The sequence below is a fragment of the Haemaphysalis longicornis genome, unplaced genomic scaffold (assembly GCF_048455015.1).
Source record: "Haemaphysalis longicornis isolate Haplotype H1 unplaced genomic scaffold, Haemaphysalis longicornis Haplotype H1 scaffold_26, whole genome shotgun sequence".
NCBI lineage: Eukaryota > Metazoa > Arthropoda > Arachnida > Ixodida > Ixodidae > Haemaphysalis > Haemaphysalis longicornis.
The window spans coordinates 1,547,290-1,565,543 of NW_027526319.1; the positions used below are offsets into that span (position 1 = coordinate 1,547,290).

The 18,254-nt window shown below is 48.5% G+C and overlaps 1 protein-coding gene across 1 annotated transcript; it reads left to right on the top strand.

Moving 5' to 3' along the window:
- The first annotated feature begins 4,727 nt into the window (after window positions 1–4,727).
- On the top strand, window positions 4,728–17,580 carry LOC144172785 (uncharacterized). The gene is made up of 2 exons (XM_077701389.1): window positions 4,728–5,084; window positions 13,963–17,580. Exons 1-2 carry the CDS (start codon window positions 4,920–4,922, stop codon window positions 15,028–15,030), a joined length of 1,233 nt encoding a protein of 410 aa, XP_077557515.1. The 5' UTR covers window positions 4,728–4,919; the 3' UTR covers window positions 15,031–17,580.
- Window positions 17,581–18,254: the final 674 nt, after the last annotated feature.

The following is an 18,254-nucleotide window of genomic DNA, read 5'->3' on the forward strand; positions in this document are numbered from 1 at the left end:
TCTGCCGACTGCGCTATGATCAGAGACCTGAGTAGCTCTACGAACGCACCTTATGTCCTTCCCTATGACTCATTTAGATGGAGCTGCCATCTAGGAGAGGCGAAGCGGAGTAGTGCATCACGATGACAATGCGCGCCGACAGTTGGCGCCTCGATGCCAGCGCCTTCGTGTATATACGGGGGACGCGCGTGAATGAGGCACCCTCCGCTGTCGCTTTGTTCCTATGACCGTTATGTCTACTGAGCTGCTGTTTCTGTGTATGTCATTTTTGGTTTTGTTGTCCCGGAATGAACCGGTTATTTATTTGTTTCTTGCTAGTCGGCGTCACTTCGCTTGGCGGGCTCAGGCTCGCAAACCCTTCGCACATGATGGAGGTTCCTTTAACATTCAACTGCTGCTGTGAAAGCCCCTTTCACTTTTGTGTTTTACCGATTCCTATGGAAGAGGGATCAACCGCAATTTTTTACTCAACTTTATTTACAGTTATATATTACTTGCATTTGATTGCGTGCCATCGTTAATTTACTTTTGTTGTCTCTCCATTTGTCGGCTTCCCTATCTCTCACATGCACCTCACTGCCTTGTAATCATCCCCATCTGGGGTAGCAAGCACTGCTGCTAGCAGAGCTGACCCCTTCAGCCCACATTAACGAGTTCTATCTCTCTCTCTCTCTCGCTCTCTGGCTCTGCACAACCTGCAATGTGGGAACCAGCTTGCAGCGACGAAGCTCACACCGATTTCGCCAACGACGGCTTCATCTCTAAAACCAAAGTCATCGCTGGAAAGACATCCTTCCGGGGGCAATGTAACGCCGTCTTAGACGCAAATATTATGCTTTAGCTCCCTTGTTTTATTTTGGGGGAATTTACCCATACTGGGTGCCGATTTTTATTCGGCGGAGAAACGTGCTCGAGACAGCATGACACGTTACCAGCAGAGACTGCCCTCAGGGCCAACCCTAGAACAGCTCCTCTGTATAATAGGACCTTTATAAAACTAGCGCCTAATTTAATTTATACAGAACAAAATTCCATAGGCTGACCAGATTTGGTTCCCGGGCATGGAGGGGCAATGCATCCTGGCTACTGAGGTAGGAAAGAAGCGGCTACCGATGAGGAAGGGCACAAGCGGCTCTATTAAAGTTTTTAACAGCGGGACTGCTTTACAAGCCGTAATTTCGCCATTGCAGGAAAAAATACGCAGGCCGAGCGGTCGTGACCGCGTGCCTCGTGGCGACCGCCGAGCATCCCCGACACGCGCAGTGGTGTTAGAAAAAAGAATGGCAAAAACCCGAGGAGCGAGAAAATGGTTAGCGCTCGTGAGCGTGCGCTTCGCGGCGACCGTCGAGTGCCTAGCTCGTGTAGTCAGACAGATAGCCAGGTAGCTGTATTGATGGTCCTGAGAGACTCCGATGCCCCCACTTTTCTCGGGGTGATGAAGCCGCGGGCCGCTCCCACGTTCGGACGGGAAGCCCAAGCTTCACCGCCGCATCGTGAGTTCTGTGGAAAGCCCATAACTGGCGTGAAAACTCGGAGCTCCGTAGCGCAGAGCTCCACTCTTCTTCGGTGCAGCTATTCGGGCCTCTCTAACGAGCGGCCTCCCCAGAGCCTATGTACTAAATTACTTTTCTGTCCACATCTAGGGCAGTCCGTACTATAGCCGTCTGGATCGATGAAGTGGAATAAAGCCATGGTTTGGATACCATCCTGTCTGAAGCATGCGCAGTGTGATAGCCTGTGGTTGCAAAAAAAAGCATGCAAAAATGCAAAATATAGCGTGTGTGCTGTGTTGATGGATAGGCATGAAAAATTAAAGCCGTTCCACTCGACGTGAAAGCTGCTGGAAGTGCAGAGCAGTGATTTTCTATAATGTGCTGTGGCGCCGTTATCCACTCACTGCTACCACCCATAATGCTGTTCGCTGCCCTATCTCATTCCCCTCCTGATGAATTGAACGGAGGTTTGTCCAACGCATTTAATTAATTGATTGATTCACTGACTGACTGACTGATTGATTGATTGATTGATTGATTGATTGATTGATTGATTGATTGATTGATTGATTGATTGATTGATTGATTGATTGATTGATTGATTGATTGATTGATTGATTGTAGCATTTAAGGCGACGACGCGGCACACTCGATGAGACAAGCCGTAAATCGGGGGCTCCGGATTAATTTTGACCACCTGGGGATCTTTAACAAATCTCGTACACACGGGCGTTTCTGCTTTTCGCCTCCACGAGAAAAGCGGCCGCCGCGGCCAGGAATCGAATCCAACGCATTCCAAACTTCTCGCATCCGCAGCGATCGCGCGCACGCTGCCTGAAACAGCGCCAGCGGGAGTTCTGGTCTTTACGGGCTTTCTTTTCGTCCCGCATGTGCCAAGCGCTTTGCTGCGGAGTTTGGAACGCGCCATATTTCTTTTTTGCAATGCCACTTTTTCGCGCTTACTATCGTAAACACCAACCTAACGAGAGTTCCTAACTAAATGTACGCGGGGCACCAATTAACTATGCATATTTTGCCTCAAATATACCTGCAGTTTTCTTTGCGCTAAACAACGGGGAGATGTATGACAACCGCCATGGGCTCACAAGTTTCTAATGGTTATGACTATATAAATTCCTTGTTTTTCGAACCCACTGTGTTACGCACCCACGGTACACCGTGGGGCTAGACTTGGGTTCGTTATCAAGCTGCACCGCCTAATATTCCGGCAGTCGCTTGACCTCGAGCAGCGTAACAGCAAGCGAGCTACGACGACGAGGCGAGCACCGAAAGTGCTCTGCACTTAAAAAAAAGCTTCAGCGCTAATGCTAAAGTTGAAAAGACACCCTAGTTGGGAGAGGTCACCGCGGCCATGGCATTCTATGTAAGCCACTATGGATAATTGGAGACATTGCTACGAGTGTGCCACTCCTTACCTAGACGACTTGCTGATCCCGCTACCGCTTCCTCGAGTCGATGACAAAGAGCTCGTGGAAGTCTACGATGCTGAAGATGACTTCGAATTCACCAGTCGTCGCGAAGAAGACGCTGAGCTTGTCGATGCGTATGACCACGATTACTAGCAACCCAAATACGCAAACAAACGATATTGCTGAAACTTAACTACGTGTCCTGCAATGCTCGCCTACAAAAGCTTCGCCATTCAAGATTTGTTCGAGAGTGCATTCGTCGTCGTATTCTCATGTGGTCAGGGTAGTAAAACACCAGGATATTCGTTTTGAAACGCCTCGAGCGAGAACATTTCATCTCCATGGCAAAAACGCGTACCAAAAGAGCACACCGGGACACTCGTTTCTCGTTCGCGCTTGCTTGCTTGCTTCATTTTTCGCTCCGTACTCGCTTTAAGTTTGAAATTTGCAGTTCTCCGTTTCGACTTCCGCTTCACCTCCGTCTTCGTAATTGGGAGGTCGCGTATATCAGTGCACGCCGTCTCACAAAACAGAGACTTACAATCTTTGAACACACTCCACACTGCATGCTTTGTCCCTCCCGAGCTTTCACGTTAATGGAGATGGCGCGGTTTTTTTTAATCAGCCATAGCGCTAAAATTTTGAATTGTAACACCATCTTCACTCATTGGGGCAGTTTCTACAATTGAAAACTCACGCTTTGTATGTAAAACAGTCCACTGCGCTCTCAGAGGACGGAATACTGTTTTTATTTTGTATCTTCCTCATTCATTAAGTAAACGCTGTACAGCCGCGTCCAGAAATTAATCCCTGCCAATCCCGCGATTGGTAGCACTGAGAACATTAGAAATGAACGGACAGCCTTTATTTACAGAAAGACCATCAAGGCCACAAAGGAAAAGAGCGACAGTGGGTATTGGATGAAATAATTTTTGGGCGGGCAGTTGGTGAAAGATTTATTGATACTCTCATATCTTTAGATTGGGTTTGACCAGTCATATTCTCGTTTTACGCCTGCAAAAAAAAAAGATGCAGACATTCTGAGATTTGTGTAATGATGCGTAGCCATTTTTACACCCCTCGTTCATTTCACTAACTTTAAATGCCGTGGTGGCATGACAATAGAACTTCAACGCACATATAATTATATATTGGCTCATTCGTCTGTGCATGTGTAACCTCTTTTCAATTCACTAATTTTGACCGTCGACGTACCGTCACGACCATAAGTTTACGGACCACATAAGCCCCGATTTTGCGTTATTTTTCTGCCGCACGGCCGCCCGCTGTATTATGAGCGGTATTCTTGCAATACGCCAGTAATTTCACATCTCACACACACACCACAGTTTGCGGGCTGCTACCGGAAAAGAAATAACTTGAAATTGCCATTTTTATTGTCCGAAACTTTTGTTCATGACTGTACCGCGCTTACCGTCGACTCTCCCGCTACTTTGAGAAGGTAAAAAGGCTGACATGTAAAATGGACAATGCTGTCACGCATCTACCCGGGCGCGAAGTGGCAAACGCACGGGCGTCATCGAGCTCGTCAGCCGGAGCGCAGCTCCTTCGACGCTTCGTCAACGGCGCGCCGCCGAAGACCGCAGCGCACCGCGGCAAGGACTCGCCCCTCTTTTATCTTGTATCTTTTTATCGCTTCGTGCGCCTCGTAAGCACCCTGGAAACCTTTCGTCCGTAGGGGGCCCGCAAAAAAAAAACAAGAAGCCACGAGTCGCGCGCCGTCGTCACACGAAAGGAGTAACGTGGGAAGCGGCGGGCGAGGGGAAGACAGACGCAGACTCAAAGTCACGTGCTCCCCTCGGCCCCCAACCGCCGTCGGCCGCGCGAGTGTTTGCGGTTGCGGCGGCGGTTGGCGGCTTTCAAAAGGCGCGCCGCGCTGCTGCCGCAGTTTCCCGGTCGGCGAAGCAGGGAGGGGGCCAGGGTTGCCCGGTCGTCGGAATCAGCGCTGCCCGAGAACGCCTGGAGGAGTTTGTTGATGAGTTTGTGGAATCGCGCCAGACACGCAGCCACGCAACAGCGCGGGCCGATGCTGCTGCGCGCCGAAGGACGAATCCGCCGTCGGCGAGGAGAGCTTCTCCGGGTACTCCCAGCGTTGTTCCTACTTTTCTGCGCGTCTTGGATACCCAAGTCCTTGGCTCAGGTGGGTGGCCGGTATACTGTTCTCTAACGGGGCTGCTCTCACAGGTTTGTCTCTGATAGACTCCGTTAAATCGGTCCGTCCGCCCATGAGGTATTTGTGAATTGTCTCTGATGGACACCATTACTTCACTCCTCACCTGAGGTATTTCTGCCAGGCGAGACTTGAATCTATCTCCTCGATTTTTCATTTCAGAATTTTATGGGTTCAGGAAACACATTGCTTCGGCTTGGGCTAGAAATTGGCGGAAAGTGAACAAGCTGCCACCTTGCGCAGAGGAATTGGGGTGAAGTTACGAGTAAGCATAAACGGACAACCCTTCAATTGCTCTCTGTTGAGTTACTTGACCTGATTAGTTCGTCGTGGAGTTGCAAACGATTAGAACTTCCTGCTTACAATCAATGCGTCGAATTCTGTTGAAGCGGTATCGTAAAGGCAAATGGTCTAACTCTGTGTTTTATCGGAACTATCCCGAATCAAATTGTGTTATTTTGGACTGCTGGAGCGACTACATAGTTGTTGGAAGTTTTATCTCAGTTATGATTATGGATAACTCAGTCAAAGATTTTTTTAAGTTAAAGCAACATGAAGCCGCAGTTTAAGCTATTCCAGCACATCATAAACCAAATGCGAAAGCGACAGCGCATGCTTGCCTGCTAGTTCCAAACTGTACGCCTCGTATAATTTCGCTTATTTACGAGAATTGTGCGAAATCGCAAATCAGAAACAAGCGTATTTTTCTTCTTTCACTAGTTCGAACGGCGCAACGGTCAATCTTCTTTATGTCACGCACTTGTTTGGATGGGACGTAGAACCACGTGGATCAGGGCAGGGTATTTTTTCTGGAGAGAGACGAGATCTTGTATACACACCTAAGGCTTCTGCCTGGCACAATAGTGGGCTTGCTACTTGTTGGTGAAAATGTGAGGAGGGTTACGGGGTAAAAAGCAGTAATAATAAAAAGAATCTGACAAACACATGAATAAAAAAAGCTAAGGTAGCGACAGAGGGAGCAGGCCTAGAGTCTGGAGTCCTTCAGGAAAGTCATAAGAGCTTTCAAACCCCGGCCGCAATGCCTTGGCTGTTCCAGTAGCAGAAAATTCATAAATGCTGGCATGTTTCACCCGTAGTTAGCTTTGCTCCGTCATTTGCACCGACGAGAAGCGCGGACGAACAACACGTGTTCAGTATCCTCCCTGATACCGCAAAAGGAACGCACAGCTGATGTCACCAGTCTTATCTTTTAAAAAATATTGGGGGGGCAGTCCACATCGAGGGCAGGCGATGCATAACACACTAACACACTAAGGGGATTGGGTGAACAGTTTGGTATACGGATCGTATGTAGAAAACCTCCTCGACTTGCGATAGCTGCTGTGACATCGTACATTGCGGGGCGACAGCATAGAGGGTGGCGTACTGCAGGTCTGGATTTCCGCCACGGCTGCAGTTTCATGCCCTATCCCATGGGGATGATTCACCGGTGGCAGTTTGGGGAAAGGCACTTAGGGTGTTCAGCTCAAGGTTGACCTCACGCTGTATTCCATCAGAGATGACATTGCCCCTGATGCCGGAGTGTTCTGGAAACCACTGTAACAAAGTACGTCCTTTTTGCAGTGCTTCATGGGTTCAGTGCAAATTAGAGAAGCGGCAATACGCTCGCAGGAAAGGCGGTGCCTACTCTTTAATTACGGTCCATAAGAAACGCGCCAAAATTTGTAATAGTGCACACCCGCTTCAGACGCAAAATGAAGTGGAAAAAAGTTCACATGGCTGTATTTATTGCGATTTACAGCTGTTTTCCGGGACCGCACTCTACCTGGCGCAAACCTGTTGCCCTCCCTACCAAACTGCCCACTGCCCTGTTAACTTCACTACACAGTAAATATGTATACATCGGAGCGCTGCCAAAATAAATAACTGCGTGTGCGGTGGTTCCTTTTATGGATTTGATTGATTGTGGGGTTTAACGCGCCAACGCAGCGCAGGCGATGAGGCGCGCCGTAGTGGAGGGCTCCGGATTAATTTTGACCACCTGGGGATCTTTATCGTGCGGCGAAATCTCGTACACACGGGCGTTTTTGCTTTTCGCCTCCATCAGAAAAGCGGCCGCCGCGGCCGGGAATCGAACCCGCGACCGTTACTTTTATTCCAAGCTGCCAATCACGTTTTTTATTCGTCCCATACAAGGGGTTCCTTAACCAACTGCAACGAAATTTTCAGTTCCTTAAATGCACTATTTTCCGGTAGTGTTGCCCTAAAAGTTGCTACCTGCAAAATTTGGGTGCCCAAATATGCGTCGCCGCATCGTAAACGAAGATCAAAAACGCTATTTTAAAACCGAAACTTGAAAAAAAGGGCGGCCATTACAGACGACCGGAAATGACGTTACACTCAGGAATCGAGCTGGCGCAGCCGGCGGATTTTCGCACGGCTGGCTGTGAGAGTAATAGTAGTAAAGCTTATATTTGGGAAAGGGAGGGCTAAAGCCAAGACGGCACGCATTCGATGCGTTCAGGGTCGTCCGCGCCTTCAAACATTTAAAACATGCGCGAAAAGGGTTTGGGAAGTTCGTAAAACCATTATTGCTTCGCTGTGAGCTGCTGAGGCGCGCCTCTTGTCGTCCGGTAAAACGAAAACACAGGCATCGCGAGGCGCCGTGGATAAACTGGGAGCTAGGAAATGGGTACACAAAAGGCAGTGTGGAGCGCTAGATGGGCGCCGGTACAGCCAATATGCCTTGCGCCGGTCGAATCATCCTATGTTTGTGAGAGAAAAAAAAAGTTACAGCGGGAGAAAAACGTCGAAACATGCGGGCTAGCGTGAAGTATTAGGTTTAAATTCAGCGCGTTTTCAAAGTTGAAATCCAGAATTTTATTATTTTTGTTCACACGGGCACTTTTATTCCCGTTAGCAGCGTGCCCGCGCCAAATATTTAGATAATGATGACATGCAGCGACGAAAGCACTGCACTGTCTCCGAAGGCGTGGTGCAACAGTGACCTTTCCCGAGGCTGAATGCTACCAAATGCGCCCCCCCCCCCCTTCTTTATATATTTTTTTCTAACTAGTGAGAGAAATGTTGCCAGCAGCGGTTAGTATTTATTTATTTATTTTTTTTTTTTTGACGAAGTTGTTTTAACTGAACGTGCTCCTCGTTCTGTACTTTTTCCCGCCCCGAACGGCGCGATAGCAGTGACAACATCGTATCGCCTCGCGTCGGCCGTACCCGCCGCGGTGGCTCAGTGGCTAAGGCGTTGCGCTGCTGAGCACGAGGTCGCGGGTTGGATTCCCGGCCGCGGCGGCCGCTTTTCTGGTGGAGGCGAAAAGCAAAAACGCCCGTGTGTTCGAGATTTCGGCGCACGTTAAAGATCCCCAGGTGGTCAAAATTGATCCGGAACCCTCCACTACGGCGCGCCTCATCGCCTACGTTGCGTCGGCGCGTTAAACACCACAATCAATCAATCAATCGCGTCGGCCGTACTCGCGCAACTCGCTCTCCGAAGAGTCGACCGGCCGCGATCATGCAGTGGGCCGCACAGCTATCTGCCGTACTCGTTCACGCCGCGACCGGCCGCGACAACAGCGCCATTAGAGAGTTTTAATATAGCGTTTTAGCTGTGGCGTTAACGTTTGCGGGCATCAATCAGAACAGATAGCGCCTCGTTACGCGACGGTTAGCGTGCCCGCTAACGCTATGGGCGCGCTAAAGTGGTGCTTTCAGCTATACTAAAACTCTCTATTGTCTCGCGTCAGCCGTTCTGCGTATTGCGCACTCGTAGAGACGCCCTACCGCGAGCTTACCACAGCTTCCGCACCCATTTGTGCCCTGACCAGCCGTGACAACTGTGTATCGTCTCGCGTCGGCCGTTCGTGGAGCCGCCCGGCCGCGATCTTGCAGTGCGCCACACAATCGCCGTACTCGTTTGCCCGCCGACGCACCGACCAGACGCTCCCACAGCGTATCCCCTCGCGTAGGCCGTACCCGCGACTCGCGTGCTCGTCGAGACGACCGAGAGCCTGCTGCCACCGTCGCGAGCACAAAATAGGCCGTTGTGCAGCTGCTGTACCTGCCGACGGTGTATTGCCTTGCGTAGACAGGCCCCGGCACTCTTCGAATTTGCTCTTTACGTCTCAGCAACCCAATACTTCTCGCATTACGGGAACGCGTGAAAGCAATTATTCAAGCAAGAGGCACGATTACACTGCGTTTTCGCGTGAAGCCGCGCGTAAGAGGGCTACTAAGGAGAGGCGGCGGCCGCACGGGAGTCCCGACTGGCACGTCACATCCGGAAGTTCGCCGCAGTGGCTACAAGTTGTGGCGACACTCCGCTAGGGGCTGCATCGGCTCAAGTGGCGTGTTTTCGAACGGTTTTAATGAAAAAACTGCGAGTTTGTGGAGTTTAAAATTAGGTCACAAGAGACTTTTGTGGTTCATACCACACGTTGAAGCAGACTTTGGGGCAGGTAAATTTTCGTTGCAGTTGGCCTTTAAAAATACCACGTTCTTCATGCTTCAACACCTTGATCCGCACTGTGAACGTTGGCGGTGGTAATTTCGTACTCTTTCTAACCAGGAATAAGTAAATAAATGGAATTTTCTTCCATTGGCATTAAAATTCGCTGTAGGAATTTGCGCAAAGCGGTGAGTTAGGCCCGGCAGAATTATTCCCGCAATATCACCCACTCATATGCGGAAGAAAAAAAGATAACGGACAGCAAATAAACAAGCGCTTATTAGGTTTTTTGCGTAGCTAACCAGCTGAAGGCCGTCTTCAATTCTCACAATTGTGCATATCGTCTCCGCTTTTTTCCTTTCGCTCGTTAGAAAATGCTGACGGAAATCGCAGAAGTTGGTCTTCATTCGGGGCGGGGGAGGGCCGGAGAAAACACGTGACCTAAATAGCAGTGTTTAAAGAAATAACAGACTCACCTTCACCCAGTACAGCTTTGCTTTGATATACAGCCCCTAACTACGCTAAGGTAAAGAAATAATAGTTAGGAAGTCTTTCACTGCCGCAGCTTAGACAAATTGATTCAATTTCAGAAAAGTACCACCAAACAGTTTCTTTAGCCTTAAAGTTAGTATAATCTCAAAACATTGATTGATTGATTGATTGATTGATTGATTGATTGGTTAATTGATTGATTGATTGATTGATTGATTGATTGATTGATTGATTGATTGATTGATTGATTGATTGATTGATTGATTGATTGATTGATTGATTGATTGATTGATTGATTGATTGATTGATTGATTGATTGGAGGTTTACGTCCCGAGGCTACACCGTGGACAACTGCTGATTAGCTTTGACCACCTGTGGATCTTTGACATGCGCCTAAATCTACAGACACAGGCGTTTCGCTTTTCGCCTCCATTAGAAAAGCGGTCATTTCGGCTGAGATCGAAACCGTGAGCTCGGGCTCAGCAGCGAAAATGCAGAGCCACTGATCCACCGTGGTGGGTACATTCTGAAAAGACGTTTGAAGAAAAGCCTGCTTATTCACGTAAGAATGAACAAAGGCACACAAATCGTCGAAACGCCTTTTTGTCCGCAGGGGTCGGGAATTCGCTCACCGCTTCTATCTTGTCAGGATCGGGCTTGCCCCAAGAAATGTAGCTCCTGGTATCAAAATTACATTTTCCACTTTCAGCGTGAGACTTGCCGATCGAATGGCTTGAATAACGGAAGATAGCCGTCGCAAATATTAATCAAATATGGGCGCAAACGCGATGACATCGTCGAGATAAACCAAGCACATCTGCCACTTCAAGTCAGATAATAGTGTTCAATGATCCTTTGAAATATCGAGGTGCGGAACACAGCCAAAAAATTGGGCCCATCTCCCCGCGAGGGGGACTCGAGTAAATGCGTCGCATAGGGGGTGGGTGTATTGCGTTAAAGTTTGGTGTTTGGGGAGTTGGTGGTAGTGAATGCGTTGTATCAGCAGCTTCTTGACGTAGTTTGAATGAGTCAAGGATATAAGGCGTGTTCGTAGCCTCCCATTCTGTGTCGGCTTTGTGGCGCAGTGGGCAGAGCGCCATGTACATTGCGTTCCGCCCGCAGGGTCGAGTGATCGAAACCAGGCGCCGGATAGTATTTTTTTTTATATAGTGTAGGGGGAGGAGTGCGGACTACGACTACGGACGTCAATGCGGGTGACATCGTGAGTTACTGAAATGCTCTGCATTTAAAATAACGCGATCGAACATGTCCGCACTTTGAACGCACCATCTAATGAGCACAATCATCCGAGCTAATTGCTGGTCTGTATGGGAATTCTGAGTTTTTTCGTTTTAAAAATGTCCATCCCGCGTCCATTTCAATCGTGACGTAGCCGCTCTTGCGAGGCCTCTGAAAATTGCCGTGCACAGAAACCGAACCACCCCCTTGGTTGCGCCGCGTGACACCTGAGCGTCTGCAATCAGTCGGTCGGTGCTACCTCGAGACGGATATATAAAAGACAAAACTGAATATTCCGCCTTTGGTTAGTCAGCATTACTAGAGAGATTTAGCTGATTGTTTCTGACGGCCCGCTTCGCTCCGATAGCAAGCGGGAGCGCCATTGCGCATGCGTGGCGCGCTAGGGCGCTGGCGGCGATTCCGGGGCGGGGCCCCGTTCCGCTATCCTATGGCGAACTCCGTTTCTTGAGTTGAAACACGAACGGAAGAAAAGCGAAAGCGCTTCCAAATAGGCGAAGATGCCACACACTTGTACGAGCTTTAGAACAGAAGCGAAAAACGTCGACCGAAGAGCTCGCCATCATCTATGCCATAGAGTTTCGTACTAATAAATACTAGAGGGAAATCTGGCGCTGCAGTATCGGGCCGCCGTGGGCGGCGCATTGCAGCTAGCGCCGTTCCTAGCTTACTTGGCTTGGCTAACCGCATGGCTTCTTTTTTTGTCTCGAAGGTAAAATGAACAAACAAGGGTAACATCTCTTTCTTGCTCATCTTGCATGAAGCTGATAAATTATCCCTGACAAAGAAATGTTTCTACAGCTTTAATTTTATAATATCAAAACGAATTCGATTAATCTTCTGTAGTAACATTGCTGCGTTTTGGCAGCCAAAGCCAAGTTTTTAGCCTGTTGTTGAGCCATGCCAAGGACAAGTGGAACGTCCCTGCCGCGTACGTGACGTAACGCTCGCTGAAGCGCGGCTCCCTTAGACAGTGGCGGCAGATTTCCCTCTAGTTTGCATTAGTATGAAACTGTATGTTCTTAGCAGCGCCGAGAAAGAAGAACCTGTCTTGGCTATTCCAGCGATGAACGGCTTCCTTTAAATTGTTTAAAACCATTAAACCGTGCATGTAAGCGGCTGCATTATATAAAAAAAGGTGAAGTGAGGCACTGCGCAACTTATTTTGCATTATTTGAGGGACCAAAATCGCGATTTTATATTTCCTTTGGATTCCATTTTGGTTTACACTCCCACAAGGATGGGTCCCTGTCGTGGAGACGTTATCGCTTAGCTAAAATTGGCTTTGCTGCTGACGCTCTGCGCGCGCTGAGCGGGCCACCGGCAGCTGAGCGGGTCGTTAAGAAGGGTCAGCTAAAACTCTCTACTGAAGCGATTTCACGTTGCAAGGATAGGACGTATACAAATATATGCTCTGGCTCCAACATTTATAATAATGGCAGAAGCCCGGGCGAAGATAGGAATGAAGACGACAGGTTGCCGCCAAGGTTCGCGGCTGTCATCAGCAGCCTGTGGTTTGGCTTGAACCCCCGACCAAGCGCGCAGCGGATGATAAGACGGCGGCGAGCTATTGATAGTGCGTGTGCTAGACGCTGTCGGGTGAGGCTGAGACCGCTACCACAATCTCGTACTGCTTGCCGAACAGTGCTTGTGGGACATGCCATGTTTGCACTTTCTTGAAAGGTGCGGATGCACCTGTTTTCAGGGCGTTTAGCTGATAGAACTGATAAGCATAACATTTATGTACGTAGGCCTTGCGACAGTCAGAACGGGTGATTGCAGTTTGCACCTTTTCACAGACATGAAACATTGAATATAGTCTCTGCATTGACTGTAGTAGAATACCATAAACTATCCAAAGCACCCGAAAAAACGGGGGAGGGGTTTTGTGCTTGACCTCATCCCCAAAGTGGGAGTGTGGCTAGTCAGAGAGCGTTTGCGCGTGGACTGATTGAGTAAAAAACGTTTTTCAGTCGGTGCTAAGGGCATTCTGTCTGTCGTGATTTTTACCTGTGAGATCATACTGCCTTAATTTTTATCCAGCCTACCAAATCACTACCATCACTCTCTAGCAACAATCATTGCGGTGGAGGGTTACATAAACCGCAAGAAACCTCTCTTTACAATGGCATATAAATCACATTTTCTCCTACAAGGGTACGTTACTCAGCCGTGGTAAAAGGTACAGTCGGGCAAATATTTAACTAGCGTGCGCGAGCTGTGGCTCCTCATGCGTCACCGCCGTGTGACGGCAGCCAAGTTGCGAACTTGTCGGGGTTAAGTGCATGATCAGAAACCGCGCTCGGCTGGGCCCGTCCTCTGCTGGGCTGTTCCTTCTTAAGAGTGTCATTAAACAGATAAATCGTCGCTCGCACGCTAGTTAAAATATTTGGCTGAGTGTACGTACCTGTGCTTTATGATGAATGAAACGTGAACCTCTGGGCTTGCGCACCGATTCTTATATGTGAATTCTTACAACCTTAGGTCATGAGCTCACGTCAACCGCTTTTATACCAAGCTGGTGTTACTTCCTTCTGTGTAATATAAGTTTACGATCCATCGGAAGTTAAGGATTTCATGCTCCCCTTCAGAACTTTGTAGAATTGTATACCTTTACTTTCAGTGCACTTACTGAAATTACTTCACCTTGCGGTGTCTATTTTTTTACTAATCAGGTACTCGCCGATGAAGTCAGCGCCGGACACTGGTGGAGCAGTCTTCGTGTACAACAGCTGGCTGGTGGTGTGTGCCCTCACAGCCAGGACCTCTGCTCTAGTCGGTCCCCAGAAAGTACAGAACACGTGTGCCGCTGTGACGCGGACTGTCGGCAGTACGGCGACTGCTGCGTCGATCGAAGTGACCCGCCATCCTATCCATCCAGCGGTGAAGCCACAGTCTCTGTGCCGTCTCGCTGGCGGTGCGTCGTCGAGAATGGCCGCGAGTTCTATGCGTTCGCCACATGCCCAGACGATCCTGCTGTCGACCCGGACTTGGTGAGCCACTGTCACGGCCATGGCGATCAGCTCAAGGCTCTGCAGAATGTTCCTGTTTACAGCAATGCTTCCAGAATAATGTACGCAAATATTTTCTGCGCCGCCTGCAACAAAGACCTTGACGCTTTGAGGCCGTGGAACTTGGAACTCCGCTGCAATCGTCCCTGGAAGGCGGTGACGGTCCTGGACAGCCTGTCCAAGGGCCGCTATGGCAAGATGAGTCGCGCGTTGTACGGCACTAACGGACTTGTATGTAGGCTTAAGGTAGGGGAGACGTCATCGCCGACCTTTTGGCACGAAGTACCAGGACTGCGCGAGTGCCGTGCTGCCATCACGAGCTGCAGAAAGGGTGCGACTGCCAACGAAGTGCTTCTTTGCTCCAGTTATACCGCTCTTGTATACTCACCGCGCAAGTTCGCCAACTACAAAAACTTTCACTGTTTTCGCTGCGCCGGAGGACCCCCCGGGAATGTAGAGTGTGGTGCCCGCCCCGCGTCCCACGGCCACGACACACCAGACGTATCTCACCTGACTCTAGGTACGCGGAGCCACTTTATTAACAAGCGGAAGTGCGCGCACACGGATACGCACATCTACGATCCCCTCAGCAACACGTGCTATGAGAGGAAAGTGGACCCAACCTTAGCTGCGAGTGATGAACCTTCGAGAGCGCGGGGTAAACCTTCGAGGACGGATTTCACGCAACTTGTGCTGACTTTGGTCACGGCGGGATTGACGGCTCTGTTCTAGTACGTCAAGGACAATTTCTTAATTGGAGGATCTTGAGATTGTTCTCGGCTGGGGGCCTAGGGCATACTTTTGTGCGCTTAGTATTCCTAGTTGTTTTTGTGACTTGCCGGTTGCCGTCTTTGCTTCAGTAGGCAAATACTCGCGACTCGATTGTTCGGGGCAAAATTCTAGGTTAAGAGGTTTCCTTCCCTTGCGAACCGACGGTATTTCCCGCTCCTTATCAAGTCGCACATCTTTTAACGGTGAAGAATTTAAACATAACCTCAAATCAATTAACGTGCGCCACACTCCTGTAATGGGGCGGCATTACCCCGTTTTATATTTAAATATTTTTTAAAATTCAGTATAAATTATCCGCGACATCTTGCGGGGCCGCAGCTTAGCTATGGACTGCTCCGTGGGTCGACTACCAGCTGGCATGCGCACACTCGCACGACTCGCAGGCGGGAGTTCGGTAATCTCATCGTCGGCAATACACGGTTTGATTTGTAGCAAAAGATACCCCGCACATTTTGGGCAGTTAAGCTACATATAATTCGCTTAACAGCACTGACATTTTGGTTCCTCCAGAAACTGCTCTATTCTACAAAATTCAGTGTTTCTAAAGTCAGAAAGGCAAAAAAGGCAGGCAACATGGTGCCGCAGGGACGTCAGAGTTTTGCTGCTAATTTCAAGCGGCAAGAGAGGAACGCGCAGAAAATCCATCGTTATAGCGTTGTCGCACTTAAGATTGTGTAACACTGCCGACGTCGCATGTGTTCCATTCAAATTGGGCGCCACTTGACTGATTGCTTGTTTAGATTATACTTTAAGTGCTAAGGCATTTAGAAAGTGTTAGCACCACTGCCTAACGCGGAACCACTCGATGAATGCGTTGTTTGAGGTCAAATTTTATATGAGTTTCTTCAGGGGGTGAAGTTTGTCGTTTGGTGCATTGTGTGGCTGTGTAGTTTACCATTTGTTACCGCCCCTGTTCTGGGATGCATTTCTGGGTAATGTCTCGTTCAGAAGACACAAATACTGTTTAATAAGACCCAGAGTTAGGGAGCAGTGGCAGCTGCCGGGAAAATACGGGCATCAATATCTATGCAGAAGGTTAGGAACCGCACAGTCTCCTCGAGCAATAAACAACAAACTGATAGCAATCCATATCACTTGGTAAGCATGGTCTGAATGGAAGAATCAAACTTATTGAAGCTCATAACATAGAATCCTCCTCTAGTATTTTTAAGGCAGGGCCTCAAGGGCAGCAGTCTCCAGTCACCATGGTGCATCGTATTTTTTACCGTAGGTTTGAAATGACCTCCCTCATCTCGGTAGTGTCAAAGGAAGTCAGCAGTAATCTGATATTTCTGGCGTAGTGTTACATGCGACACTGACCTTTCGCCAAGGCCACTGGAACGCAGTGAAGAGCACAGCGCAGTTTTATAGCTTTCTGCTGAAATGAAGAGTGCCTTATCTTCACACGTGAAGTAACGGGGACTTCGCGCGCAGTCACTGCCTGCGAAGAAATGAAATGGAAAACTTATGTCTCATCTTACTTCTCCAGCACGGTGAAACGATGTCGTGCCTCATCTCTATGAAGTGTACAATTAACAACGTTTCGCGGACCAGGAAAGTCGTGTAGGCTTGTGCGAGGCAGAGACACAATTGTGCGGGAGAATTCAGCCTAAATAAAGGTATATAGTGTGGTTGGCACTGTCCTGTTTTTGTGTTGTAGAGATTCCCTTGTACGGACGATACGTTTGGGGTCGGGCGCTTTTGTAACATGAGGCATTTTTACGCGTGCTCCAACGGGTATCGTCATCATCGGTGCAGACCTCTGGCAATAGTCACGGTGACGAATGGCAGAGAGGTATGACAACCTAGAAGCAGTCCCGATATGGTAAATGGTAGCCGACCAGCGTTACTGCGCCGGCGCGGAGGGGGCAAAACCGGTTGTGTGCAGGCGCCAGTGCACCTACCATGTACCGTGCGCCGTAACTGGGCTGGTTCTCTGCTCTGCTATAAATATCTAATACCAAAGCCTCAGGCGTAAAAAATGCGATACAGTAATGCCAAAGAGATGTTACACTCTCAACTCCTGAGTGTAGTTTATTTTGTAACTACAATTTTGATCTGACAGTGTTTCCCGTTGATGAGCTGTCAATTTTGCGCCGATGTGTAGGTCCCCATTCCGGTGTTGCATCATTTCATGCGACGATAATTTATTTTCATAACCATTTTCTGTGTCATCACCACATTGCGAAGCAGCTACTCATTACTCAATGAGCAGTGATATCGGGTAAAAAATTAGTGTGTGCTCCTGTATTTTTTTGCACGCTGCAGTCAACACTGCTGTTGTTTTCTTTTTGTATTTGGTGTTGTTGCAACTATTGTGCAAAATTAACTACAAATGGTGTAGATTCTGCTTGTTTTTTTTTTAACACGTTGTGTACGACAAGATGCTTGTGAGATAATAGAAATGATGTGTTTGTGGAGTGTGGAAGTGTTTGGTGGCAATGTTACTGAAATAAAACCAATAAACCTTCTGTTACAATTGCGGAAAAAGATGTAATTTTTCCAACCTCGTTTTACTGATAGATTCGTACAAAGTATCACTTAATACTTTTTCGTTCTTCTAAAACCTATTCTGCCTATCCGGAGGGATCATGCCTTATACTCACTAAACCGGACACCACATTCACGAAATCAGACGTGTAGATTAAAAATTCACGGACAAGAGCAAACTAGTTTACACTGCATCAACTACCACAACGTCTTGGGCCTGTAGGCGCCGCCGCAGTGCTCGACTCATGGAAAGAACACGATGCACTAGAGGCGAGCGTAATACTTTTGGAAAACACATGCACGAAAGCGTACGGGCGCGGTAACGCTCCATCAAAATAATTGGATGCTCCTTATCTAGAAGGGCGTCAAACAAGGCAGAACTAGCGGCCCGAGAATATTAATAGCATGTCTAGAGTGGGTATTTAAGAAGCTTGATTGTAATAAGTCAGAAAAAGAGAAGTCAAAAATGCAAATTGTTTTAATTTATATATGTACTCTTTTCCACATAACTTACGTTCTAAGACTCAAATTATGGCCACACACTGTAGTGGTTTACAACACACAAGGGCACCGCCACGAACAACGCCTCGCTCCACAACGCGTAAAATTACAATCATACAAATCCCTTGTTCGGCCGCAAGCAAAATACGCATCGCCCATTTGGTAACCCTGGC

What these genes read in the sequence shown, in the direction of transcription:
- LOC144172785 (XM_077701389.1), top strand. Translation starts at nt 4,920, where the DNA reads ATGAGTTTGTGGAATCGCGCCAGACACGCAGCCACGCAACAGCGCGGG. An exon ending in TACCCAAGTCCTTGGCTCAG is followed by an intron (nt 5,085 to 13,962) that starts GTGGGTGGCCGG and finishes TTTACTAATCAG; the next exon opens with GTACTCGCCGATGAAGTCAG.